This window comes from Equus asinus, chromosome 27, assembly GCF_041296235.1.
Source record: "Equus asinus isolate D_3611 breed Donkey chromosome 27, EquAss-T2T_v2, whole genome shotgun sequence".
Taxonomy (NCBI): Eukaryota; Metazoa; Chordata; class Mammalia; order Perissodactyla; family Equidae; genus Equus; species Equus asinus.
In genome coordinates this window covers 38883613-38911123 of record NC_091816.1, presented here as the reverse complement: position 1 = coordinate 38911123, position 27511 = coordinate 38883613, and the positions used below count along the sequence as shown (strand labels likewise).

Genomic DNA, 27511 nt, shown 5'->3' with positions numbered 1-27511 from the left:
GAGCCTATGGCTAGACAATTCAGAGTGAGGGGCCAGGGAAAAAGGACTTGTCTCTGCTGATAGACTGGAAAGACGCAGCTGTGCCTTCCCTTCCAGCAAGGGGCTCCTTGGAAACGGAATGGGCCTGAGTCCCACCTCTGCCCCATGGGTGTATAGATAAATCCCTCTGTGAGCCAGATCTGAGATGCCTCTGCCTTATCACGACACGTGACGTACCTGCTCAGTCTACACTGTATGTTAAGCATTTACTGTGTGTTCCTAGTGCTGGGATACAGCAGTAGATGACAACAGACAAAAAACCATGCCTTGGTGGAGCTTGCATTCTAGTGGGACAGACAGACAGTGAACACAATGAGTTCCACACGTGGTTTGTTCCGTGTAATAAGTGCTGCGTGAAAAAAAGCTGGTGTGGGAGGTAAGAATGTCGAGGGGTGGGTAGTGGTATGTGGAAAAGTAGGCGGAGTGCCCTCCCTGAGAAGGGGTCTGTTGAATGACATCTTGGGCACTGAGAGAGCTGGCTTGATGGACATTTGAGGCGGGAGAGCAGAGACCTGGGGACAGGGTCTGTTTGGCACACTCGGGGAGCAGCGGGGACACCAGGATGGCGGAACGAAGGGAAAGCAGGAGACCAGATGCCAGCATGAGCCAGGGCTGGGCATGAAGGGCCACGCTGGGCATAGTGAGGACCTGGGCCTTTCTCAGAGCAAGATGAGAAGTCACAGATTTTGAGAAGAGGGGGCCTTGTTCAGGTTTGTGTTTTAACAGGCTGGTTCTGGCTCTGGGATTAGAAATAGACCGCAGGGAGGCAAGGGCCAAGCAGACCAACTACTTCTGAAGAGGCTGCTGAAATGACCTGGGTGAGAAATGGTTGTGGCTTGGAGAGAATCGGGGAGGTGGGGTGAAGAAAGGTGTTAGTTTCTGGGTATATTTGCAAGTAGAGCTGACAGGGTTTGCTGAGAGGTTGTGTGAATGGGGTGTAGTGGAAGAGAGGAGTCTAGGAAGACAGCAGGAAGGATGGAGTCCGTTGGCTCAGTGACATCTGAATGCATATCTTCAGGCGCACGTGTGCACAAGCTTTTCAGGGGCCTTCACCTCAGAGGGGAATTGCCAGGTAACAGGGAAGGCATATCTTCCATTTCCCAGTGAGGTGGTATTGATTTGTGCTCTTGTTACCACTGTATGTTCGTCTGACTACACAGCTCATCCTTTTCTCCCCACTTGTTATTTCTTGGAAGTAGTTCCATGTCTGTACATGTTGATTTACCTCATTTTTTATAATGCTGTAATTCATTGTATGGATATATCATAACTTATTTAGCAAAGTCCCCAGTGACAGTATTTTATTTTCCATTTTTTTAATTGAGATATAGTTAACGTATGACGTTATGTTAGTTTCAGGTATACAACATAATGATTCACTGTTTGTATGTATTGTGGAATGATCACTACAGTAAGTCTAGTTAACATCCATCACCATACATAGTTACAAAATTTTTTTCTTGTGATAAGATCTTTTAAGATTTATTCTCTTAGCAACTTTCAAATATGTAATACAGTATTAACTATAGTCACCATGCTGTACATTACACCTCCATGACTTATTTATTTTATAAATGGAAGTTTGTACCTTTTGACTCCCTTCACCCATTTTGCCAATCCCCCACCCACCACCTCTAGCAACCACCAATCTGTTCTCTGTTTCTATGAGCTTGGTTTTTGTTTTTTAGATTCCACATATAGGTGAGGTCATATGATATTTGTCTTTCTCTGTCTGACTTAGTTCAATTAGCATAATGCCCTCAAGGTCCCTCCATATTGCTGCAAATGGCAAAATTTCCTTCTTTTTTATGGCTGAATAATGTTCCATTTTATATATATATATATATGTATGTATACATATACATGCATACACACACATCACATTTTCTTTATCCATTCATCCATTGATGGACACTTTGGTTATTTCCATGTCTTGGCTGTTGTAAATAACATGGGGATGCATATATCTTTTCAAGTTACTATTTTAAGTTTTTTTGGATAAATACCCAGAAGTGGAATTGTTACATCATATGGTATTTCTATTTTTTATTTTTTGAGGAACCTCCATACCATTTTCCATAGTGGCTGCATCAATTTACATTCTCACCAATGGTACACAGGGTTCCCTTTCTCCACATCCTCACCAACACTTGTTATCTCTTGTTTTTTGGTAATAGCCATTCTAACAGGTGTGAGGTGATATGTCATTGTGGTTTTGATTTGCATTTTTCTGATGATTATGATGTTGAGCATCTTTTCATGTGCTTGTTGGCCATCTGGATGTCTTCTTTGGAAAAATGTCTATTCAGATCTTCTGCCCATTTTTTAAATCGGATTATTCTTTTGCTATTGAGTTGTATGCGTTCTTTTCATATATTGGATGTTAACCCCTTATCAGATAGATGATTTACAAATATTTTCTCCCATTCAGTAGGTTGCCTTTTCATTTTGTTAATTGTTTCCTTTCCTCTGCAGAGGCTTTTCAGTTTGATGTTGTTCCATTTGTCTATTTTTGCTTTTGTTGCCAGATCCCCAGAGTCATCACCAAGACCAATGTCAAGAAGCTTACTGCCTGTGTTTTCCTCCAGGAGTTTTATGGTGTCAGGTCTTATATTCAAGTCTTTAATCCATTTTGAGTTAATTTTTGTGTATGTGTAAGCTAGTGGGCCAGTTTCGTTCTTTTCCCTGTGGCTGTTCAGTTTTCCCAACACCATTTATTGAAGAGACTTTCCTTTGTCCGTTGTGTATTCTTGTCTCCTTTGTTGTAAATTAATTAACCACGTATGCATAGGTTTATTTCTGGCTTCTCTATTCTGTTCCATTGATCTATGTGTCTTTTTTTATGCCAATACCATGCAGTTTTGATTACTAAAGCTTGAAATGAGGAAGTGATTTCATAGTTTGAAATCAGGAAGCATGATGCCTCCAGCCTTGTTGTTTTTTCTCAAGATTGCTTTGACTATTCAGGGTCTTTTGTGGTTCCGTACAAATACTAGGATTGTTTATTTCTGTGAAATATGCCTTCGAATTTTGATAGGAATTGCGTTGAATCTGTAAATTGTTTTGGGAAGTATGGACGTTTTAACAATGTTCTTCCAATTCATGAGCATAAAATAGCTTTCTGTTTATTTGTGTCTTCTTCAATTACTTTCATCAATGTGTTATAGTTTTCAGTGTACAAGTCTTTCACCTCCTTGGTTAAATTTATTCCTAAATATTTTATTCTTTTTGATGCAATTGTAAATGGGATTGTTTTCTTAATTTCTCTTTCCGATAGTTCATTATTAGTATATAGAAATGCAGCAGATTTTTATATATTGATTTTGTATCCTGCAACTTTACTGAATTTGTTTATTAGTTCTAAGAGTTATTGATGGAGTCTTCAGGGTTTTCAGTATATAACATAATGTCATCTGCAAATAGTGACAGTTATACTTCTTCCTTTCCAATTTGGATGTTTTTTATTTATTTTTCTTACCTAATTGCTCCAGCTAGGACTTCAATAATAAATTGAATAAAAGTGATGTCAGTGGGCATCCTTGTATTGTTCGTGATCTTACAAGAAAAGCTTTCAGCTTTTCACAGTTGAATGTGATGATAGCTGTGAGCCTGTCATCTATCGCCTTTATTGTGATGAGGTACATTTCCTCTATATTCACTTTGTTGAGAGTTTTTATCATAAACAAATGTTGAATTTTGTCAAATGCTTTCTCTGCATCTATTGAGATGATATCATTTTTCGCCTTCATTTTGTTAATGTTGTGTATCGCATTGATTGATTTGCAGGTGTTGAACCATGCTTGCATTCCTGGAATAAATCCCAGTTGATTATGATGTGTGATCCTTTTAATGTATTGTTGAATTTGGTTTGCTAATATTTTGTTGAGGAATTTTGCGTCTATGTTTGTTAGGGATATTGGCCTGTAATTTTCTTTTAGTGGTGTCCTTGTCTGGTTTTGGCATCAGGGTAACACTGGCCTTATAAAATGGGTTTAGAAGTGTTCCCTCCTCTTCTTCTTCTTCTTTTTTTTTTTGAGGAAGATTAGCCCTGAGCTAACATCTGCTGCCAATCCTCCTCTTTTTGCTGAGGAAGACTGGCCCTGAGCTAACATCCGTGCCCATGTTCCTCTACTTTATATGTGGCATGCCTTCCACAGCATGGCTTGACAAGTGGTGCATAGGTCCACACCCAGGAACTGAACTGGCAAACCCTGGGCCGCTGAAGCGGAACATGCAAACATAACCGCTGTACCACCTGGCTGGCCCCTCCTCTTCTATTTTTTGGAAGAGTTTGAGAAGGATTGGTATTAATTTTTCTTTGAATGTTTGGTAGGATTCACAAGTGAAGTCATCTGGCCCTGGACTTTTGTTTGTTGGGAGGTTTTTTTTGAGGAAGATGAGCCCTGAGCTAACATCCACCGCCAATTCTCCTTTTTCCTGAGGAAGGCTGGCCCTGAGCTAACATCAGTGCCCATCTTCCTCTATTTTATGTGGGACGCCTGCCACAGCATGGCTTGACAAGTGGTGCATAGGTCTGCACCTGGGATCCCAACCAGTGAACTCCGAGCTGCTGAAGCAGACCGTGTGAACTTAATGGCTGTGCCACCAGGCTGGCTCCTGTTGGGAGGTTTTTGGTACTGATTGTCTGTTCAGATTTTCTACTTCATCGTGATTCGGTCTTGCTAGGTTCTGTGTTTCTGGGAACTTACCTATTTCTTCTAGGTTGTCCAGTGTGTTGGCCTATAATTTTTCATAGTAGTCTCTTATATTTCTTTGCATTTCTTTGGTGTAGTTGTAATGTTCCTCTTTCATTTCTGATTTTATTTATTTGCGTCCTCTCTTCGTGAGTCTAGCTAATTGCTCGTCAATTTTATTTACTTAAAAAACCAGCTCTTAGTTTTCATTAATCTTTTCTATTGTCCTTTTAGTCTTTATTTCATTTATTTCCACTCTGATCTTTATTGTTTCCTTTCTTCTACTAACTTTGTGCTGTGTTTGTTCTTTTTCTAGTTCCTTGAGGCATAAAGTTAGGTTGTTTATTTGAGATCATTCTTGTTTCTTGTTTTTTTTTTTTTTTTTGAGGAAGATTAGCCCTGAGCTAACATCTGCTGCCAATCCTCCTCTTTTTGCTGAGGAAGACTGGCCCTGAGCTAACATCCGTGCCCACGTTCCTCTACTTTATATGTAGGACGCCTTCCACAGCATGGCTTGCCAAGCGATGCATATGTCGACACCCAGGATCCAAACTGGTGAACCCCAGGTCACCGAAGAAGAATGTGCGAACTTGACCGCTGCGCCACCGGGCTGGCCCCTGAGATTTTCCTTGTTTCTTGATGTAGACATTTATAGGTATAAACTTTCCTCTTAGAACTGCTTTTGATGCATTCCATAAGTTTTGATATGTTATATTTCTATTTTCATTTGTCTCAAGGTATTTTTTTATTTCTCTTTTGATTTCTTCTTTGACTCACTGGTTGTTCAATCTCCACATATTTGTGGATTTTGTAGTTTTCCTCTTGTAATTGATTTGTACTTTCATACTATTGTGGTCAGAAAAGATGGTTGATATGTCAACCTTCTTTAATTTATTAAGACTTGTTTTGTGGCCTAACATATGATCTATCATGGAGGATGTTCCATGTGAGCTTGAGAAGAATGTATATGCTCTCTCTTTTTTATTTTTTAGAGATTGGCACCTGAGCTGACGTCTGTTGCCAATCTTTTTTTTTTTTTTCTTCTTCTACCCAAAGCCCCCCAGTACATAGTTGTATATTATAGTTGTATGTCCTTCTGAATCTGCCATGTGGGACACTGCTGTAGCATGGCCTGATGAGCAGTGCTACGTCCGCACCCAGGATCCAAACCGATGAAAACCTGGGCTGCGAAGCGGAGCATGTGAACTCAACCATTCAGCCACGGGGCCGGCCTGGTGAATGTATATTCTCTTGCTTCTGGATGGAATGTTCTCTATGTGTCTGTTAAGTCCACTTGATCTAACATGTTGTTTAAGGCCAGTGTTTCCTTATTGATTTTCCGTCTGGATGATCTACTCATTGATGAAAGTAGGCTATTTAAGTCTCCTACTATCATTGTCTTGCTGTCTGTACCCCCCTCTAGGTCTGTTAATATTTGCTTTATTTATTTAGGTGCTCCTATGTTGGGTGCATAAGTATTTACAAATGTTATATCCTCTTGTTGGACTGATCCCTTTATCATTCTGTAATGACTTTCTTTGTCTCTTATTACAGTCCTGGTCTTAAAGTCTATTTTGTCTATTTCTGGTGAGTATAGGTACCCCAGCTTGCTTTTGTTTCCGTTTGCACGGGATGTCTTTTTCCATCCCTTCACTTTCAGTCTGTGTGCCCTTATATCCAAAGTGAGTCTCTTGTAGGCAGCATATAGATTGGTCTTGGTTTTTTATCCATTTAGCCACTCTGGGTTTTTTGGGGAGAATTTAGTCCATTTACATTTAAAGTAACTATTGGTGTGTATTTCCTTTTGTCATTTTGTTAATTGATTGTGGCTTTTTTGTAATTCCTTTGTTCCTTTCTTCTTCTTTTGCTCTCTTCCTTTGTGATATGATGATTTTCTGTAGTGGTGTGCTTAGATTCCTTTCTCTTTCTCTTTTGAATATCTACGGTAGGTTTTTGGTTTGTGGTTACCGTAAGGCTTACATATAACAACTTATATCTATTGCAGTCTATTATAAGTTGATAGCAACTTCAGTTAGACACGTTCTAAAGCTCTACATTTTTACTGTCCCCCCCGCATTTTAGGTTTTTGATGATGCAATTTACATCTTTTTATCTTGTGTATTCATTAACAAATTATTGTGGTTTTAGTTATTTTTACTACTTTTGTCTTTTAACCTTCATACTAGCTTTATGAGTGATTAACCCATCACCTTTACATTAGATTGTTTTGAATTTTACTATTTATTTACCTTTACCAGTAAAATTTATATTTGCAAATGTTTTCCTGCTAGTACTTAGTGCCCTGTTATTTGAGCTCAAAGAAGTCCCTTTAATGTTTCTGGTAAGCCTGGTCTAGCGGTGATGAACTCCTCTAGCTTTTCCTTGTCTGCAGGACTCTTTGTCGCTCCTTCAATTCTGAAAGACAGCTTTGCCAGGTATAGTATTCTTGGTTGGAAGTTTTTCTTTCAGCACTTTGAGTATATCATTGCGAGTCCCTCCTGGCCTGCAAAGTTTCTGCTGATGGTCGTATGGGGGTTGACCTGTACATTACATGTCGTTTTTCTTATGCTGCTTTTAAGATTCTCTCCTTGTCATTAACGTTGACACTTTAATTATAATGTATCTGGGTATGAGTCTCTTTGGGTTCATCTTATTTAGAAAACTCTGTTCTTCCTGGATCTGGATGTCTTGTTTCTTCCCCAGATTCGCGAAGTTTTCTGCCCCTTTCTCTTCTCCTTCTGGGACCCCTACAATGCGAATGTTGGTCTGCTTGATGTCCCATAATCCCTTAACCTATCTTCATTTTTTCTTATTCTTTTTCCTTTTTGTTCCTCTGATTGGATCAGTTCCATTGCCCTGTCTCTGAGTTCACTGATTCTTTCTTCTGCTTGACCTAGTCTGCTTTGAAGCCCTCAGTTGTGTTTTTCAGTTCAGTTATTGTGTTCTTCAGCTGTGTCTTCTATTTGGTACTTGCTTATATTTTCTGTCTTTTTGTTGAAACTCTCACTCTGTTTATCCATTCTTCTCCAGAGCTCAGTCAGTATCTTTATGACTGTTATTTTGTTCTGTTTATCAGGTAAATCATTTATCTCTGTTTCGTTAAGGTCTTTTTCTGAGATTTTATCTTGTTCTTGCATCTGGAACATACTCCTCTATTTCTTAATGTACCATGACTCTTGGTGTTCGTTTCTATACAGTAAATGAAACAGCCACCTCTCCCAGTCCTGGAGGAGTGGGCTCGTGTTGGAGATGAGCCTTGTCGTTCGTTCCTGCTCGAGCTCTTGTTATCTCTCAGACCTCTGTGATTGTTCAAGCAGCCTGCTTTATTCTTAGAGGCAGGCAGTAGTTGAGGGTGTGCCAGACCTGTCAGTGTCCCACAGGGGAGGATCTCAGTCAGGCTGCCGAAATTCAGGCTCATCGGAAGCCACACCCTCAGGCAGCAGCTTTGAAGTATGCAAATATACCTCTTTAAGGGGAAGACTGGGAGATGGGCCTTTCCGTCTCCTCTCTCTGAGTTAAGCTTGATAGCCAGTTAAGAAAGGTTTCTTTCTTTGCTGTGGTCCCATTGAACCCCACGATCGCCCTCTGGCCAGAGCCAGGCAATCGAAGGACATGTCCTCTGGCAGTAGCCACAAAGGAGGGGGGCTGCCAGACGTGTACACAGCTGCTTCCTCAGAGGCACTGAGGACCTGGGGCCGGGCATGGGGGGAGGGTGGAGATGGTGCCTGCGGGCCTCCCCGTTCTCTGGAGAGGATGGGGTTAGCCTGGGATCTGTGTTTAATCGGAAGCCCCTTCCGTCTCAGGCACAGCTGTGACCATGAGCTGATAGGCCTCTTCCACAGAGACTGAGCTCCTGGGGCTCTGCACTCTTGCTGTGCCCTGGGCGTGGCTGCTGGTTGAGAACTCTCCCTCCCTTGGTTACGGTCTTGTGGGACCTGTGAGTGCAGAGCCGGGTGAGGGGGACGTATCCCTTGGCAGCAGCCGCAAATATTGGGGCACCAGAAAGGGGTGCCAGCTCTTCTCCAGGAGGTACCAGCCAGCTGGAGTGAGGCAGAGGGAAAGCGCCAAGAGGGCGTCCCTGGCCTCGTCTCTGGAGGGTATTCAGTGGGCCTAGGTGTGTGTGAAATGGGATGCCTGCCCCTCGGCCGATGCTGTAAGGTGAGAAGCAGATGAGCGTCTTCACAGAAAGTCTGGTACTTTTCACAGCTGCTCAGACCCGGGTCCTCAGGTGGCAAGTGCTCGTGAGCCCTCTGAGGGCTTGTTCTCGACTTGCTGTAGCCTGGAGGGGCTGGTCGCCATGAGTGCCATCAGCTTTCAGAGCCAGGTCTTTGGGGCCTTGGCTCTCAGGAGTGAGTCTTAAAAGTTGGGGTCCTGAGCTGGGGTCCAGCCCTCACTTCTCAGGAAGACACCCCGGCGAGTCCTCCCCTTTGTGGGTCCCACGTCTCAGCCTCTCCTGCCCACTCCCCTGTGGTTTGTTTTCTCCTCTCCTTTGGAGGGCTCGCTCCACTAGTTTCTGGGTTTTCAGAGGAAATTGTTCGTATGTCAGTTTGGTGTGTCCATCGGAGGAGGTGAGTTCAGGATCCTCCTATGTCACCATCTTGAACCTGACCAGAAGCAGTTCCTAGAGGTTTTAGAATGGACTTTAGTAGCAGGCAGGGCTGGCCTCCTGCCCTCGTTGTTAGTCTTGTTCAGAACTGTCTCCTTATTATTGCTTGTTTGTTCTTCTTAAATGAACGTTATGATTAACTTGTCTAGCTCTAGAGCAAAACATGATGTGTTTTATTAGGGTAGCATTAAATTTATATTTTTAAAAATCTTGCCAGTTTCATCTCATCTTACTTGCAAGAGTTTTACAAATTAGTCTTTTATGAGTTTTAAAATTTCCTGTGTTTGTGTTTATAATTTTCTTCTTGTCATTATTGATTTTATATATTTGTATTTTATCTTTTATTTTTCTGTTGAATTATCTAGTGGTTTATCTTACTGATTTTGTTTTCTCCAGAGAACCAGCTTTTGGGTTTAATTTTTAATTTTACTCTTTTTCTATATATTAATATCTGCTTTTATCTTTAATAGTTCTTTTTGTTCATTTATTTTTTCTAGCTTTTCGAGGTGTATGTTTAAATTATTTACTTTTATTATTTAAATTTTTATTAGTGTATGTATTTAATGCCATAAAGTGTCCTGTTGATACCAGCTCAACACAAGGTTGACATAAGGGAAGCCACATTGTAGAGAATAAAGCTATCTTGTAGCTTTGAATGACCCCTGACTGACTAACCCCGCTGGATGTGCCCCCTCCAGGAGATTCACCTTCTCTGTAGATTCTAGGACTCCTGCTTGTGCATATACCTCCCAGCTGTGATAAGACAGTAACTTCGTTCTTTTGAGTTCCTTAGGAATGTGGTGACCCCCGAACAGAGAGTCTGTGCTGACAGCCGTCATCAGTGACGACTGAAGATCTGGTGTGGCCACTCCCAGTCTGTAACACCTGAGAGTCAATATTCCTAACCCTCCCCTACAGCCCACTGGCCTCTTTAACTGCTTCAAGATTCTGTGTCCCCCGTAAGATGGTTCTTTAGGATGCTGGTACCCCCATCTTGCGATTTGCTAGCTTATCGCTTAATAAATGCCCTTCTCTGCCACCGTCTTGCCTCTTGATTGGCTTCTGTCTCACACTGAGCAGATCATGCCCTTTGTGCGGTAACACTGTGATGGTGGTTCTTCTTGGTCCTGTAAGCTCTGAGGTACATCTCCCCGTCCTTTATAGGTGTGTGTCTTATGTTCAGCATGGCGTTTGGTTTTGCTTTGTAAGCCAACCCAGAACTCTTTCCTTCAACAGTGAGCCATGCCTATCCACGCTCACTGCTCTGTTTGGCTCAGTTCTCTCAAGTTAACGTTCTAGACGTACGTTGTGAATTTACACCTGTCTCTCTGTGTCTGTGTGCGTATCTTTCATACACTCAGGACAGAGCCTCTCACCTTGTGTTTTATTTGCTTTTATGCTCTTAGTATTTAGGAGGTTTTCCCTCTTATTGTCACCTTTATGCTAATCCTGTTATATCATAACCTGGATCCTTCTTTTCTGAATACTGACAGTTGGCTCCCCACAGTAGACAATATTGCAGTTAGCTCCTGGTCTGTCTCCCTGTCCCCATTCCCTCCTCCACAGTTTTGGTGGTGGTTCTTCGTTTATGTTATTGTATAACCATTGCATGCTGTGCTGTCTCCCTTCCACCACCATGTACCCATAGTTCTACAAATAAATACACGTTACCTGCTCAACACCAGCCTTTTTGCCTCTGCCTCTCTAGCGCTGTTGGTCCCCAACCTCATTCTATGGTGGATCCCTGATGAAGCTGCTGGTCACAGTACTTCCTGTGTTTGTCACATTCGTAAAGTTTGTTATAGCCTTTACCCTTAAAAGTCAGTTTATCTAGATGATAAACCTTTGGTTCACTTGAATATGTTGAGTATGTCACCAGAACCTCTGCCATCCCTGGCCTGTGATCCTGGCTCCAAACTGCTGTTCACTTGTTTCTTCCTTCTCATCTTATGGACATACACTCTTAAGTGGGAAGGAATTGATAGGATTGGTAGCCGTGTGAATATCATGATGACGTCTGTCAGTCAGGCGAGACAGCAGCTGGGAGGGTTAGGGTCAGAACCGTGCTTGCAGGAAGTGAGTGGAATGCTGTGGGTGGCCGCTCTGTGCCCTGGGCATTCCACAGTTCTCTCTCACAGATTTGTTAGCCACTGTAGTTGGACTTCCTGACATAGGCCTTCTCTTAGAGGGCTCCATTTTGAACCTCTTAGTGACAGTGTTTTCCATCCTGAAATTGCGTGCTGTGTGGTCCAGTTGCTTCTCCTTGCTGGGTGAGGTGTGGGGCTGTGTGGCCACCGTTCGCCTCAGCCTTCAATATCCTGTCCTGCCGTCTGTCCAGGGCCCCTCCTATCACACATTCGTGTCAGACTCCTCGTGCATGTCGTGGGGTATTTACGAAAGATGTGTTAATGCTAAAAATAGGTTTCACGTCTGTTTTTTTTAAACTTAAAATTGGACTTTTTATCTATCTTTTTTCAAGAGACACTAATAATACACTGATGCAAAAGTAACTTTGTATCAGGAAAATGAATAAACTTGAACATTCGGCCACCAGGAGAACACAATATAAACCCTGATCCTTTTTGGAGAATGTGTGGATGAAAAGCTAAATGGTAACTGGTGACTGTTGATGAATCAACGTATGACCTAAAACGAGCTCAGGCTGTTAGGGCAGAGACGGCGCCAGCGTGGAGGCAAGGAGCTGAAGCCGTCTCTTAGAGAGGGTGTGCAGCCGCTGGTTCTGGAAGAAGTGCCGAGGAGATGGGCCCTTGATCGCGACTGTGCTTGAGGATTTCTTTGTTTTGTTTGTTTTTGGTAAAGTGATCACCTTTTGTGTCGTATTTACTGTGCTCTACAGAATCTTTCAGAGAAATCACGTTTTGCTGTCCGTTTCTTTCCCAAAGTCTCCTATAGCTTTCAAGAAAGATCAATGTCAAACTGAAGTAATTTAAAAAGATAGACAATTGTGTGAGCTTTCTAGGGTTACCATAACCATAAACTCCATGGCACAAGGCAACAGAACATTTTCCCTCACAGTTCTGGAGGCCGGAAGTCTGAAGTCCAGGTGTTGGTGGGGTCGGCTCCTCCTGGAGGCTCTGCCGGGTCCCAGCTTCTGGTGTGGCCAGCAGTGCTTGGCGCCCCTTGGCTTGTGGGTTGTACATCGCTCCAGTCTGCCTCCACCATCACACCACTTTCTCCCTGTGTCTGTCTTCATGTGACCTCTCCTCTTCTTAGAAGGACACCAGCCATTGGATTTAAGGCCCACTGGTTAATTCAGGATGATTTTATGATGAGATCCTTCACTTAATTACATCTGCAGAGACCCTGTTTCCAAATAAGGTCGTATTCATAGGTACCGCAGATTAGGACTTAGACATCTTCTAGGGGCCACTGTTCAACAGTAATAAATACATTACAATGTATTTATTATACAATAATAAATATATCTGGTTTTATATCATTTATAAGATTCTGATTTCAAGAAATTGACTGGGGGTGGATGCTACAGTTTCCCCTATCATGCAAAATCCTAGAAATGAAAAAGGAAATATATTACCTTAAATATTGTAAATATATATTGTACTTGAGAAAGAAATGGGGGAGGCAACTCTGTGTCTCTGTGGAGCTGAAAAGATAAAGAGTCGGTGAGACACAGGGCACAGTGTTTGACTGAAGGACTTCCTGGTGGGAGAGTGTGATGTGGAATCACCCAGAAGGTGGGAGCAGCAAGGAGCTCGGGCGTTCAGGGACAACCTCAGAGTGATCATTTGAGAGACGCGGGAGGAGCCACCAGCAGAACAGACGTGTGCATCCCTCCATCCCCAGCCCTGGAGGTCACCTGATCACTGGGTGCTTGGGGGTGACCCCAAGTCCAGACACACGGTCTAACAGCACATCCTGCCCATTCCCCACCTCCACTAAGACCACACAGGGGGCATCCGGGCAGCTGTGCCTGCCCATCCCCAAGCCAGGCTGAGCGCTCGAAGGTAGGGGATAGTCCAGTGAGAATCCCACCTGCATTCCAGGCACCTTGAAGAGACATCGGACACTGAAGAGAACGTACCACCTGGTTGGGAGCCAGACAGCTCAGTCATGGAAGAACTCGTCCATGAAGAAACACTACACAAATCACAGCAGGATGAATATCGTCCTGCGACATTTCGAGCCTGAAATGATATCCCAACTGGGATTTACTTCAGAATAGTCGGAGTTTGTGTGGGGACCACGAAATGCGTGGAGAGAGAGATGAAAAAAGATGGGCCATGAGCGGATAATTGAGTGAGAAAGTGCCAACCCCAATGGAGAGGAGGGTAGTAATGAGGTTAGTTCCTTGTTTTTTATAGATAACTCAAGATGTGGAGGTATATGCCTGGTTTTTGGAATTACAAAATTAGTAACCAGAGCAGCCAAAAAAATCCACTTCAGCCAATTTGGATGTGAGATTGGCAAGGGAGACTTTTCGTTTTGTACTCACTTGATTTTTTTTATCACATGCAGTACATTTTATAGTTTTTAAAACTTAAATCATTCACAAATTTTGGTAATTTTCTTGCTAGAAACAAAACTTTGGTGACGTATCTAAGAGCACCACAGCTTAGAACGACTATCCTATCAGCCATTTTCAAAACTAGAGGCTTACCCTCGCTTGTCTTATTTCCCCCGAAGTGTGTGAGAATGATGGGAAGATGTCAGCCCATCATAGCACAGTACCTCACAGACCACAGTGAACCCTAGAGTGGTGTGGGAAATGGAGCTCAAGGCGGTGTTATCTGCCTCTTCAGGAAGATGTCAGTTTTCTAACAGGTCACCACTGGGATGAGGTTATAACATTCGGAGATATTAGGGCACACATGGACAGTGTTAAAGCCGCTAGCTGACTTCTAGAGTTAAATTACCAGGAGAATTTCTTTGCTCGGCCATAGGTTGTTTCTATTAGGAGTTGTTTGGATGACTCTTCTCTACATTCTTCCGTTTCTTGATTGGAAATGAATGCCAGGTAGGGGAAGTCGTGCGCCCTCAGTGTTTATTAGAAAACCCTCAGGCTCTGTTGCCTGTAGGCACATTCCCGAGAAAGAGGGTGCTGGTGCGATACTTGGCTGTGGATGTGAGTGTTAAAAACCATCAGCTTCATAAGTGAGACCCTATAAAATGTATAGACCTTCTGTGGTTCTTGCACGTACATCTGTCCCCTGTATTTTCACCTTGTCATATTGTGTGAGGGTCCATTGTTTGCTTGTGTTTTAAGGCTTCCTTCTTCCCTCCTCTTTGCCCAACACACACTCCAGACATCCTCCCGAGACTTGACGAGCATGCTGCTCTTTCTCTAATTGTGAATAAAATTTACCTAACATAAAATTTACCATCTCAACCATTGTTAAGTGTACAGTTTAGTCGTCTTAAGCACATTCACATTGTTGTGCAACCATCACCACTGTGCATCCTCATAACTCTTTTCATCTTGCAAAACTGATGGTCTGTCCCCATTAAACACTCACTCCCCTTTCCTCTCCCCCAGCCACTGGCACCCACCATTCTGCTTTCTGTCTCTGTGAATTTGACTCCTCTTAAGTACTTCATGTAAGTGGAATCATACAGTCTTTGTCCTTTCATGTCTGGCTTATTTCACTGAGCATCATATTCTCAGGGTTCATCTATGTTGTAACATGTATCAGAATTTCCTTCCCCTTTAAGGTTGAACAATATTCCATTGTATGGATGGACCACATTTTGTTTATCTATTCATCTGTCAATGGACACCTGGATTGCTTCCACCTTCTTTCTACTGTAAATTGTGCTGCTGTGAACATGAGAGCACAAACATCTCTTGGAGACCTGCTGTCACTTCTTCTGTGTATGTACCCAGAAGTGGAATTGCTGGATCATGTAGTAATTCTGTGTTTCATTTTTTGAGGAATCGCTAGATCGTTTTCCACAGAGGCTGTACCATTTTATATTCCCACCAACAGTGCACAAGGGTTCCAATTTTCCCACATCCTTGTCACCACTTGTTATTGTCTGGTTTTTTGATAGTAGCCATCTCAACAGGTGTGAGGTATCTCATTGTGGTTTTGGAAGGCATTTCCCTGATGATTAGTGATGTTGAGCCTCTTTTCATGTGCTTATTGGCCACCTGTATGTCTTTGGAGAAATGTCTATTCAAGTCCTTTGTTCATTTTTTAATCAGGTTGTTTTGTTGTTGTTGAGGGTTCCACTGATTTTTTATTTTATTTATTTATTTATTTTTTGAGGAAGATTAGCCCTGAGCTAACTGCTGCCAATCCTCCTCTTTTTGCTGAGGAAGCCTGGCCCTGAGCTAGCATACGTGCCCATCTTCCTCTACTTTATATGTGGGACACCTGCCACAGCATGGAGTGTCAAGCGGTCCCATATCCGCACCCGGGGTCCAAACCGTGAACTCCGGGTCGCCAAAGTGGAACGTGCGCACTTAACCGCTGCACCACCGGGCGGCCCCTCACTGATTTTTAAGTCAGAGTCCGTGATGGATTTGCCTTGAAATGTGTTTGACCAATAGTTTATATACACGTGAAATGGGAAGACTTGTACAACATGAAACACTGCTTAATTCACATTTTTAGATGTTGAATTTTAATTTTGGAAGCTTTTTTTTTCTTACTTTTACTTTTTTTAACTTGTGAGTATAACAACTACCACCAAAAAAATACAGCTTTTTTCCTGGTTTAAAATATTTTTTAAAGTCAGCAACTGAGTTTCCTTAAAGAAGCCATTTGCCTTGATTGTCCCTGTGGACCCAGGCTTGTAGCTGTGTCTGGGAGGATCTGGGCCTCACTCTGAGGTCGCTGAGCTTCCTCGCTGCCCAGGCAGGTTGACTCCAGCTTCGGTGTCCACCAGCATGGGGAGCTCTCGGGGAGCCATGGCCCACACGGTTGTGATCATGTTTTTGAGAAGGAAGTGGTTTCTGCAGCCAGCCCTGCCTGTGTCAGCAGGGATAAGATGGGACTGTCTCCTCCCTTCAGACAGGAGGATTTGAGTCTGGGCGGCTCAGACATGTCAGGGCATTTCCTAGCTCCCTGTTCTCTGCTCTAGGCTTTCCAGCGCCCAGCTGAGGCTCACAGCGCCCCTCCCGCCTCCCGGTGAGGTCGTTGCAACCCTCCTCTCCTCCCGCAGCCTGATTTCATGTCACTGACACTATTTCTGAGAACAGTGTATTTCTCTTTTTCCTGAATGTTTGTAGTTAGAAAAGCTGTTCAGATTTGAAAGCTTCTACATTCAGTATTTGAATCAATGACAACAAACCAGTGTAAGATTAAATGTGAGATACAACCAGGATGAACAATTTTCATGAATTGGTGTTATTTAATGCCTGCTGCTGAATGTTAAATTGTTTGTTTTTCTAAATGCGCTTTTGCTTCTCTTGATGATTTACAACTGTTGCCAAAGCCATTTAAGTCTGTTCTGACAGTCATAAATAGAGTCATTTGGTAACTTCAGCTGTTTTTATTAAAAGTCAATACTGGTTAGTGGAAGGAGCTTTTGCATGATTTTCTTGTTCAAAGAGCAATGATGGGGAAATAAACAAGGTTACTTCCTTGGTGCTGGGCATCAGTCCCTGGACCTGTGCTAGCAAGCTCGTCTTCACAGAGCCCCCTGCTTGCTTTCAGACCGAAAACAGCTCAGTGTGTTGAAAATAAAAATTGTGAGCACCTTTAGTTCTGAGGGGGTGGACTGCTGTTTACATAGTTTTTTTTTTTTACTACAAGGAAGAAACTATTTTTTTAAAAGAAAATGTGTTCAAGTTGTTTACTTATTGCCTTATGATTTTATTTCCTTATTTCATCAAAAAGAAAAAGAAAAATTGGGAAAGCTTTTAATTAGTGCATTTAAACGGGAAACATGAATGTTCTGCTTCCTCTGGCGTCGGTTAAGTGCCTTAACAGTTAGCATTATCTGGTTGATGCTCAGTGAGGAAGTGTTGCAGTGCGGTGATGGTCCTGGTTAGGTCTCTGACAGTATGGGCGACAGACAGAAGTGCTGAGTGCTTGCCCATTGTCGGGCCAGGGACATGGCAAGTCCCTAGCACCAGTTATCATGGCATCTGTCACTTTAGCTTTCTTCCAGAGTGTTTATAATCTCTGTGCTTTGATAAAGCATTTTGAAGTTTGAAACTATCTTGGTTAAGCATATCAGAGTCCTTGGGAGACTAAAACATTTCAGCACTTCCTGGTATAACATTCTCAAAAGAGACAAGATGAATCTCAGATTTCTCAAAAAAATGTATTAGATATTAGCATAGTAATTTCAAACCTGTGATCGTCACTTTGAAGATTAACTGGTTACTTCCAGAATTTAACACGATTTTTATTTTGGTCTCCTGAATTGAACACTAAATATTTATTACCTTTTTGTTTTTTTTACAAAAGAAACACCAAATGAAGAACTCCCTGTAAAAATATTTTAATAAAATGTATCTTTATTTCAGTATCTTAAATAGTGAAGATGAAGAAATATTCAATAATGAAGAGCAGGAATATGCATCTAAAAAAAGGAAAAAGGACCATTTTAGAAATGACAGAAATACTCAATGTAAGATCATTTTCATTAATAATTTTATATTTTACTTGTTGAATATGTTGATATACTAAATTGCTTTGGTAGTGTTATGAAATAAAAGATGGGACAGATATGTATAGATAACAGCACTGTAACCAGTGTTGCCCGCTGACTTAATGATCACACTTTTTCCAGCTCAACCATTTTCTTTGGTAAGATTTGCAAAAATGAAACAAAAGCAGCAAAACCCACAGAACAGCCCACACATCTGAATGACTGACTAGCCGTCATGAGCTTAGGTCATCGGTTCACTCCCAAGCAGTGAGGCCAATGAGGCATCTGGACTTCGGGCTTTCCTGCAGGGGGCGCTGCTGGTTTGGAGCAGGAGATAGACATGGGCAGAGCCGCATCAGAAACACCCGGAAGCAGCTTAGGTTGGATGGAGTTGGGGAGCCTGGAGGGAGTAACTCACCTGTGGAAGGGCCCCTGTCTGCATTATGATACAACCATGAGTCACTGAAAAGAGGTTTAGTGTGTTCAGTCTCCTGAAAAAGATGGGGTCCCATGGAGAATAGTCATCCTGATCCTTGAAGCTTTGGGATTCTAGTTATGTGAAAAAATTTATTTAAATGGAATACTATATAAAGGCAGTAAAAGAATAGGATTTTTATTAATAGAATTGATTAATAATTGCATTTATATAGCCATTTATGTTTTGATATTACACAGTCATTATAATACCTATTTTCTTCTAAATTACCAGGACTTGCTTACATATAAATATGTTTCATCACGTCTTAAACTGTTAGAAAACAAAGCAATTCTGTTAACATTTAACCAAGTAAAAGCATTCCTTATCTATATAAGTCAGATAATTTTGTTAGCATATGCAACTATTGAAGTTTCTTAAAATCTTAATTTTGAAATGATTCACCAGATTTTAAAAACAAAGTTAATTTTTATTCTAGGTTTTTATCGTGAAAAATGGATCTATGTCCATAAAGAAAGCACAAGAGAAGTAAGTATTCTATTATAAATGAGTATATTTCATATTGTTTCTGTTGAATATGTAATGTCACATTAAGTAAATTCTTTTGCAATATCAAATCTCTGGTTCACATTCTCATAGATGAAAGCATACGAGGATCTTGAAAACAGTGATTCTCGTGTGTGTGTAAGTGTGTGCGCGGTGTGTGGTTAGCACCCTGGTACAAGTCTGAATCAGCAGCAGAGCTATTTCAGAACGAGTGTGGACCCCTAGGTTCTCCTCTCCCCTGTTAGTAGTGAGCCTCTGGTGCTCACAGGGATGCGTCCTAGCTCCCTTGTGTTCTGGGATGGTGAGAACTTTGTGACCCTCTTGTGATGGGTGGAGCAGCTAAGAGGACGTTAGTAATTGAGTCTGAGTCTGCAAGAGCAGTCTGAACCCTTTTCCTCCTTTCCTTTGCCAGTTGGCTGAAGTGTTTTTATGAGCTGTCAAACCATCAGTTCATGTCAGGTTCCGTATGTTTCCTTATTCTCTACTTAGCATCCAGAGAAGCTTACCTCCTTCTGCAGTCTAAGAAACTCTGCATTCCTTGTTTTGCCGCAGTTGGGGGAAATAATTTAGGGAGCAGGTGTTCAGCATATATGATGTTAGCATAAGTTAAATGTTCCAGAAGTGTTAATGGCAGATGTTCTGAAAACTAGTGCAACCTCCGGGAAGCTTAAGGATTACATTCTGAGACAGAAAACTTGTTTGACCTATTTGGCGATGGTGAATATTGTTAAGTTATTGTTAAAGAAACTACTCTGATCCTTACCACACAGTCTGGGACCATTAGAATGTCGGGCAGAATCTATCCTGGTTTGAGCTTATGAAAAACTGTGAAATGTTTCCTTTGCTCTGTATCACCACACTGATTATGGAACAGAGCATCTGATGTAGGCCAGCATAAGCGACAGAAGGGGGGTTTATTGTGGGTCTTCAGGGATGCTGCATGGGTCCTGGGAATAGGGATGTAAGCAGGCTCAGGAAGGGGTCAGAGCCCAGAACTGAGAGCCGGCTCTCTCCAGCCCTTCTCTGTGTCTCAGCATACATCTGTAGTCTTCCCACCAGATGCAGGCCCGGGGTCTCTGCTGCTTTGTCTGCATGGCCAACTGTGGCTGCCCCATAGCCTCTGAGGCTCCACGGTGGTTCCAGGCCCCCACAAAGGTGGGTGTGCCCCTGTAGTTCAGACATGTTACTTGTGGTCTACTCTGTGAATCAGATTTAATTCTCCAAAAAAGAAGACGCCATTGTGAGATGGGTGGCTACCTGGAAAGGGGTCTGCTAGAACAGCATTTAGAATTCTGTTCATTGAGAAGAGAAAGAAATTAAAGTAAAAATATCAGCTGTGATTGATTGCAGATTATCATTTATATCTAATTAACCTTTGCTTCCCCCGTAGCTCCCAGGAAAATATTTTGCACATAGTAGATATCAGTAAAAATATTGAATGTTTAATAAATACGTTTCGCTGATTTGTGAGACTAAGGTGTTTCCACTCCAGCTGCCCTCTCCAGACCCTCTGCTGCCATCTGTCTGAGATGTGAGGAATACTCTGTCCTCTTGTGTTTTCTGTGATTGTCCAGTTTATCCATCCCCACAAGTGAGTCAAAAACCTCTGTATATCGTCTAAGTGTTTCAAATACATAAAATCAAGTGTTAAATGACTCCTGAAACGTAATATACAAATCTGGACAAACCTGTAAGGAACACAGGGTCATTAAGGAACAATATCTGAGAGAGAATAGCAGTGTTTTCGGTACTATTATTTGTGTTTTGTTTGTCGTCTTTGACTCTTGGACCTGGGGTCTGATTCCCACCTTCTTGGGTGCCGGGCATCCCCTGCTCCCAGCCTGGGAATTGCCCATGGTCCTGTCCCCTGCCTCCGGCCCTCCCTACCTGGAGAGGGCCCCCTCCCGGGTGCTTCTCCGCCTTGACCCTGTGTGGTGGGGCGTGCTTCCAGACCTGTGGGATGCATGGGTCCCTGCAGAGGAATCCAGTGTTTCAACTTGTATATTTAGAACAGAGACATCCTCAGAATGCCAAGCAGATCATTTAGGTATCTGTAGCTGCAAAGCCTAGAATACATCTAGTTAGTTTATGATTTTAGGCTTAATTTTGTCCTCTCCCAACCACGTCCCCAACAAAAGAAATCGATGATATTTAATAAGTATTTGCCTTTGTCATTATATCAACAGTGGTGTAAAAATGTCAATGTGTAGTGTCTTGATGATGCATAAATGACAAACTTAGCATTGCTATAATTTTACTTTCATCTAAACATGGAGTAAACTTTCAGAATATAAACAAATGCCCTTCGCCAAAACAGACTAATTTGCGTTAACTCTCAGTTCATTTTGATTAATTGGCTGATTTGGCAAATTTTCGCTGTTTTGTGTTTGTTTTTCCAGAGGCACAGCTATTGTACCTTGGGAGAGGCCTTTAACCGCTTAGACTTCTCCAGTGCAATTCAGGATATCCGAAGGTTCAATTATGTGGTCAGAGTGAGTACTTTATTTCAAAGCCACTTTGGTGATGCTCTGGGTTGACTGTGTTTTGAAGATTTTAAGTATAAAATATTTAAGATGCTTTTGGCAACTGCATGAAGTTGTGCTTATTTGCTGTGTAGGAAAAAACACAAGGAGTGAGTTCAGGAGAAAAACAGTAGTGATGAGGGGTTTCTCTAACGTTGCTGTCCTGGGTCACAGAGGTGCCTCTGCAGGCTCTGTGGGACCTGGCCACGCCACCCACGTGCTTTCGCTAGGAGCTGCTTAGCCACACGCCACTCCTGTCTCCAGAGATTTCACCAAACCACACGGATTTGGAATCTGCCTGGATGTTACCCTGCCAGAGATCGAAGGAAGAGCAGGAGCTTTCCCATGGGGTCTCCACCCGATCCTTTCCCGTGCATTTGCTACTGCCGGCTTTTCACAGAGCATGAGCCCTGCTTAGTAGAGGAAGAATGCCTAATAGAAAAAAGGAAATTTATACAAAATAGAACTCCAGAAAAGCCTTGTTGTGTTAATGACATATTTTTACAAGAGATTTTTATCTTGGCCTACATTTAAAAGGAAAAGATCTTAGCCATGTATTCCATTTAGTTTTTGCTTTTATTTGTCTAAAGATTAATTACTCTGTGCTTTATTACCTTCCTTCTATTAGGCAAAGTGAAAGTGATGGTTCATGAAGCTGTTAATTTTGGGTTTTTAATGGCTCTTTGAGACTGGAAAGATTTTCCTTGTAATGGCTTTTAGGCATTTAAAATTGTTACCCAAAGGACAAACAGTTGGGAGGATTACATAAAGTTAAGCCTGAGGTGGTCTCACCTGCTAGGTTTGGGCCGTCGGAGTTTGCTAGGGCACCGTGTGTCACCAGTAGGGGCTCCTTGGGGCCACGTGTTTCCGGAGGCGTCGCCGCTGGTGCGCATGGAGACCAATTCCTCCGTGGTTTTCTGAGCTCCCGTTCAGATGCCTGCTCACTGCCCGCTGGGGCCCCATCAGTTCTCCTCCAGACGATGGAGCCGAGATTTGATTCGGCCTTGTCGAAGTGGTCAAGAATTGAGGAACCGGGAGAAACGTGAGTCAGCGGAGTTGTGTTGTACAAAAAGGATTTCTCCACGTCGCTCGTTCGCGTTTCCGACCGTACTCAGTGTTTCGTACGAGCAGTTGTTGCTCGCTCGACCACACAGGGATTCATTCTTGGTGGAAATCTGCAGTGGGACGCGCCCTGCAGGAGGAGGCCGCCCGCCGGCCCCGCGTGGCCCGTGCGCGCCGCCCTCTGGCCCTCGGCTCGCCGGCCTGCGGAGGCCCTGAGCAGCCGCGCTCCCGGGCGGGGTCTGCGGGCCGGCCTGGGGCTGCGCGATTCCAGCCGCCGCGACCCTCCCGGTTTGGGTTTGTCTGCGCGCGCGCCGTTCTTTTCTGAGGAGCCGTTCCTCGTCTTCCTAAAGCCTCCTCCAACAGCGGACGCCGGGAGGGCGGGGGCCTGGGCTGCGGCTTCTGGTGCGCGCGGCTGCGGGCGTTAGTGTGCGTGTCTCGGCGAGCGCCGCACATGGTCGCCTCCCGGGGTGGCGGCGGGGGACCCGCGAGTTTAGGACGCGCCCACCACGCCCCGGGCTCCTCCCAGGTCCCGTGTGCGGCTGCTGGGCGCGCAGTGCCCCTGCCCGGCGGGCCTCCCTCGGGTTCTCCTCGGCGCCCCTGACCAGGCTGGCGGGGCTCCCTTCCAAAGGCGGGGCTTCTGGCCGGCCTGCCGAGACAGACAGACGCAGCCTCGGGGATGCCCTGGGCTGAGGCCCGGCGCCCCTCCCCTCCCCTCCCCGCCGCCCCCGCCGGCCCCTCCGCGGCCTCCGGTCCGGTGTCCTCTTGTCACCTCTGCAGCTGGCCCGCTCGCTGCCGACCCCCCTGCAGCTACGGGGTCAGTGGGCGACCTGCGCTGCGTTGGGCTGGCTTCGCAGGAGGAGCAGCGTATTTGCTGATTTTTCTGCCTTGAGTGTTTGGAGCAGCGCGTACTACAGCTGAGGCGATCCTCTTGCAGTTCGTCTCAGTGAGGTGGTTTCCCATAGTGAATGCTGAGTTGTCCATGGAGTCGCTCAGTGTTGGAATAGCTGTAAACAAGAAGCGTTTTTTTGAAATGCCCGATAAAAAATTTCCTAACATTTCTTATGGCATTCAGTAATATTTTCCCTAAGAATTTATGTGAAAAGAATTAATAGTATACATTTTTCAATTCACATTTTATATAAAATCCTTTTGTTCATCTAGAATTAGCAGTTTTAAACTGAGACTAATCAGTAATTACTACATAGTTTCTGAAGAAAAAATTAGTGTTAGACTTTAGTGTTCAATGATAAATTGTTACAGTTATCAAAATAAAGTAGTTTGGAGTGGAAGTAGCCTCTAATTCATCAGGACTTTCTAGCAGTGTTGGTAAACCCACTATCTATACCATATTTAAGTCCCTCCTGGTTGGGGTCATATAGAAGGAATTTATTAATCCCTTAGTCACAATAGGGGATTAGGAAGTATTAATAAATAAATAGGAAGGCTTGTGTATGGTTAACAAGTGCCATTTATTAGGCTGTTTAATGAGAAGTGAGTTATGGAAGATTCATGTTTGGGCAAGACGGGATCACACAGAATAGTATTTCTCCATTCAGAAACGTTTCACTGAAGGGGTAGGATTTCCCGAAGCACATACAATATTCTGAAAGGGTATCTCAGCAACTTCATGACTTACAAGACAGTTTAGCAGTGGAAACCGGATTTCTAAAAGAGTTGTTGAGTAATGTGACCAGGAGGACACAGGAAGTTGGGATTTTGTGTCTGTGAGCCATGACTCTCGGACTAAGGTACGGGTGTGAATGAGCGGCAGAGACTGACAGTCAGACTTGGAAGCCATACGGACACCCCGGGAGCTCTGAACGGCCCACACTGCACAGGACAGCTGCCTCTGCTGGACGGCCCAAGCCCCGGCTGCAGTGCTCACACCTCTGCGGGCCCGCGGGCTGCGTCCTCGGCCAGGCCGTGGCTGCCTGGTGTCTTGTCCCCAACTTTTCCATGGGCACTCGCCACCAGTGGTCAGGAGGGCCGAATGGTCGGGAGCCAATGACGGGGTGCGGAGAGTGAGCAGGAAGAGGACAGTTACAAGGGTAGCAGCAGTCATCTGAGTGCATCTGGTGACAGAAGGGCGTATGGGTGACAAGTACAATAGGCCTTTCTTTCTTTCACAGTGGATAGACCCTAAGGTCTTCTAATATTCTCATCCTGTCTCACTTTGAATATGAGAAGTGAGTCCATGTTAAGGTAGATTCGATGACATGATTACAAGCTAATAAGACAGTAAAGAAAAACTGCAAGTATCAGAATCTAGGAAAACCTTTTGTTTCGACAAAAGGTAGATGAAGACGTTTTAATGCTACTAGAGTAAGAGTAAGAATTTTGCTGGTGAATTGTTGAAGCTGTGTGACAGTAAAAATAGTAGAAGGTGTCGAAGTGGCCTCTGCCCCCACAGGGAGCTGACAGTATATTTGTTGGCAGGTGTGGGTTCCTGCAGACTTGGCAATGGGCTTGGGCGCAGGTGGCGGTCAGACATGTTGGCCACAACAGGAGGACACACTCCTCTGCTACATGGGTTATCTCAAGGAAACATCCTGTGAGAATGATTTTGGAGTTAAAGATGTACCTATTCTGTGTTTAGTGACGTCAGTTTTCCTTCTGTTAGAGGTAGGGTTTTTAGAGGGTGAGGATCTTTTGTTTTTGTTTCTGTTTCAGTATCACCAGCTTCTCTTATCTCTGTCTCATCACCTCACAGGAAGGTTCTGCCACCTCGGTGGTGTGCGCCCAGGTTGGACGCTGTAAGGGATGCTGTGTGGTGGAGTAGCCGAGCCTCTCCTGCTCTGTTGACTTCGTTTGTCTTCTCTGCTCCCGAGGCAGGTGGAGCTGGTCCCTCCCCTCTTTGTCCAGCTTTTATGTCTTAAGTCTTGCTCGCCTTGTCCCTCTAACCCAGAGGCTTGTTTGCTGTGTCACTCGAGTTTGGAGATGAGTTCCTCCCTGATTCCTGAGTATTTCATGGACCCTTTACATAGCAGAGTCCTGAAAACAATGACAAAGACATCTCTGGCTGGAATATGTGGTGTTATGAAGACTGTGCTGACTTCTGCTGAGGACTGCTCAGCATCAGCGGTTTACGTGGCGGCGCACCCTGAGGAGAGATGGCGAGGCCGCCAGCTGGACACCCAAGCGAGTGGTGGCAGGCAGGTCTGGGAGGGCCTGGAGCCACTTTTTGTGTGTGGGCTCTGTCTTTCTCTTCTTTGTTTACCAGGGAACCCCGGGTGTGTTACTGAGCCGCCTCATCTGTGGCCTCTGGTGGGTTAGTATCTCCCTCAGAGGCTGTCATGAGGATGTCATCCTTAGATCATGGAAAGTTCCGGAACATGCTCTGTGCATGTTATCTGTGTTTGGGTGGTTTAGACCAAGGGGTGACGGCCAGGTGCAGATCCATTTATGGACCAAGATTTAAAGACAAGACGCAGGCTGAGAGACATGTTGCCTGTCACAGGAGAAGCCAGAAGGGGCACCAGAGAAATCTTTGTCCTGACGATGGCAAAGTGGTTTGGTTAAGACCTTCTTTTTCTCAATTCTATAAACTTTTCCTCTCATGGGAAACAAGTGACTTTCATAAGTGCATCATAGGACATTTTAAAATAATAGCCTTCTGAGTGCAACGAAACTGTTGAAAAGATGTCTCTTTAAAATTTCTGATCCTGCTGCTGATCAGGCCTTTGTTTGCTGTGTTGCACTTTGTCTTAAGGGACCCAGCTGTGTGGGGAGTTACTGTCATCTAATCGTTTATTCAGTAACCCCACGGGACCCCACATACCTAGAATGTGACCTGGAAAACCATGGTTCTTGTTCTTCCTGAAGTGAGTAAATGGAGGAGGGGGGGAATGAGCCTCTGTTCACGTGAATCGTTTTGTGAGCTGTGCCAGTTGCCTCTCATCACTGTTAAGTACTCTCCACCATTCGATCTAAGTATGAACTGACCAGCGGGACACTCTAAAATAATTAAATTTTTGCCAACTGTTTTACTGAGCCTGCAGGTACCCCCTGTTTTCAAGAAAACTTGGTATCTAGAAGTGGAGGAAGTTCTTTATTATAATAAAACAGATTCTTAACAAAAGGATGCCCTCTGAGTTCCTTAACACAAAAAAGAAGACTATTTATATTTTATTTTTTTAAAAAACTTCTATTCTTGATTCAAGAATTGGCCATAGGCTACTACTCTAGCCATTTCCTATAATTTTTCCCCTTAAAAAGTGTTGGATTAAAGTGTACTAGCAAAATATGTTAATGCTCTAAGAACAAGATTTGTCGAAGAGAAGGACCAAGAAATAATGCAGGGCCTCCGAGAGATGCCTGCTTTCAGTGGAAGGAAACGCTGTTCCTGACAGTCGACCTCAAGAGAGCTGAATTTGACGTTGCATTGCTGATGTTTCTAAGAGAAAGTGAACGTGAGCTGATGATTATGGTGGATGGTGTGTGGCTGACTCAAGCACACTGGGAGTCTTTTTTAAATTTCCTTTGAAAGGAAACACATTTTTAAAATTATAAAAGATTTTACTTTTTTAAATTTCTTTTCTTTTCTTTTTTCTTTTTTTCCTGAGGAAGATTCACCCTGAGCTAAATATTTTGCTAATCTTCCTCTTTTTGTTTGAGGAAGATTCACCCTGAGCTAACATCTCTGCCAGTCTTCCTCTATTTTGTATGTGGGCTGCCGCCACATCATAGCCACCAACAAGCAGTATAGGTCTGTGCCTGGGAACCGAACCTGGGCCGCTGAAGCAGAGTGTGCCGCACTTAACCACTAGGCCACAGGGCTGGCCTTGCAAAATTTTTAATTTTTAAAATTATATAGAAGTAACAAGGCAACCTCAAGTGTAATTTTATGTAGTCATAAGCTTTTGAAAGCTTGGTGCTTTAATTCCTTAAAAAGTCTTATATATGAGATTTGGGGATGTGTAATTTTTTCCGTGTGTATAATTATTGATGAAATTGTGGGACTCACTGGCATAGAGCTATGTAAGTAATCACACTGGGAGCCTTTGCTCATTAGGTGGCACACCAA

General features: G+C 43.6%; 1 protein-coding gene across 8 annotated transcripts in view; it reads left to right on the top strand.

Moving 5' to 3' along the window:
- Positions 1 to 27511, top strand: part of FBXO25 (F-box protein 25) — a 63367-nt gene that overhangs the window by 13808 nt on the left and 22048 nt on the right. For all 8 annotated transcript variants that reach the window (XM_014867389.3, XM_070500100.1, XM_070500099.1 and 5 more), the window contains exons 3-5: positions 17798 to 17901; positions 18837 to 18886; positions 21304 to 21396. In XM_014867389.3, coding sequence (XP_014722875.1) covers positions 17798 to 17901; positions 18837 to 18886; positions 21304 to 21396 — 247 coding nt within the window. The remainder of the gene's footprint in view (positions 1 to 17797; positions 17902 to 18836; positions 18887 to 21303; positions 21397 to 27511) is intronic.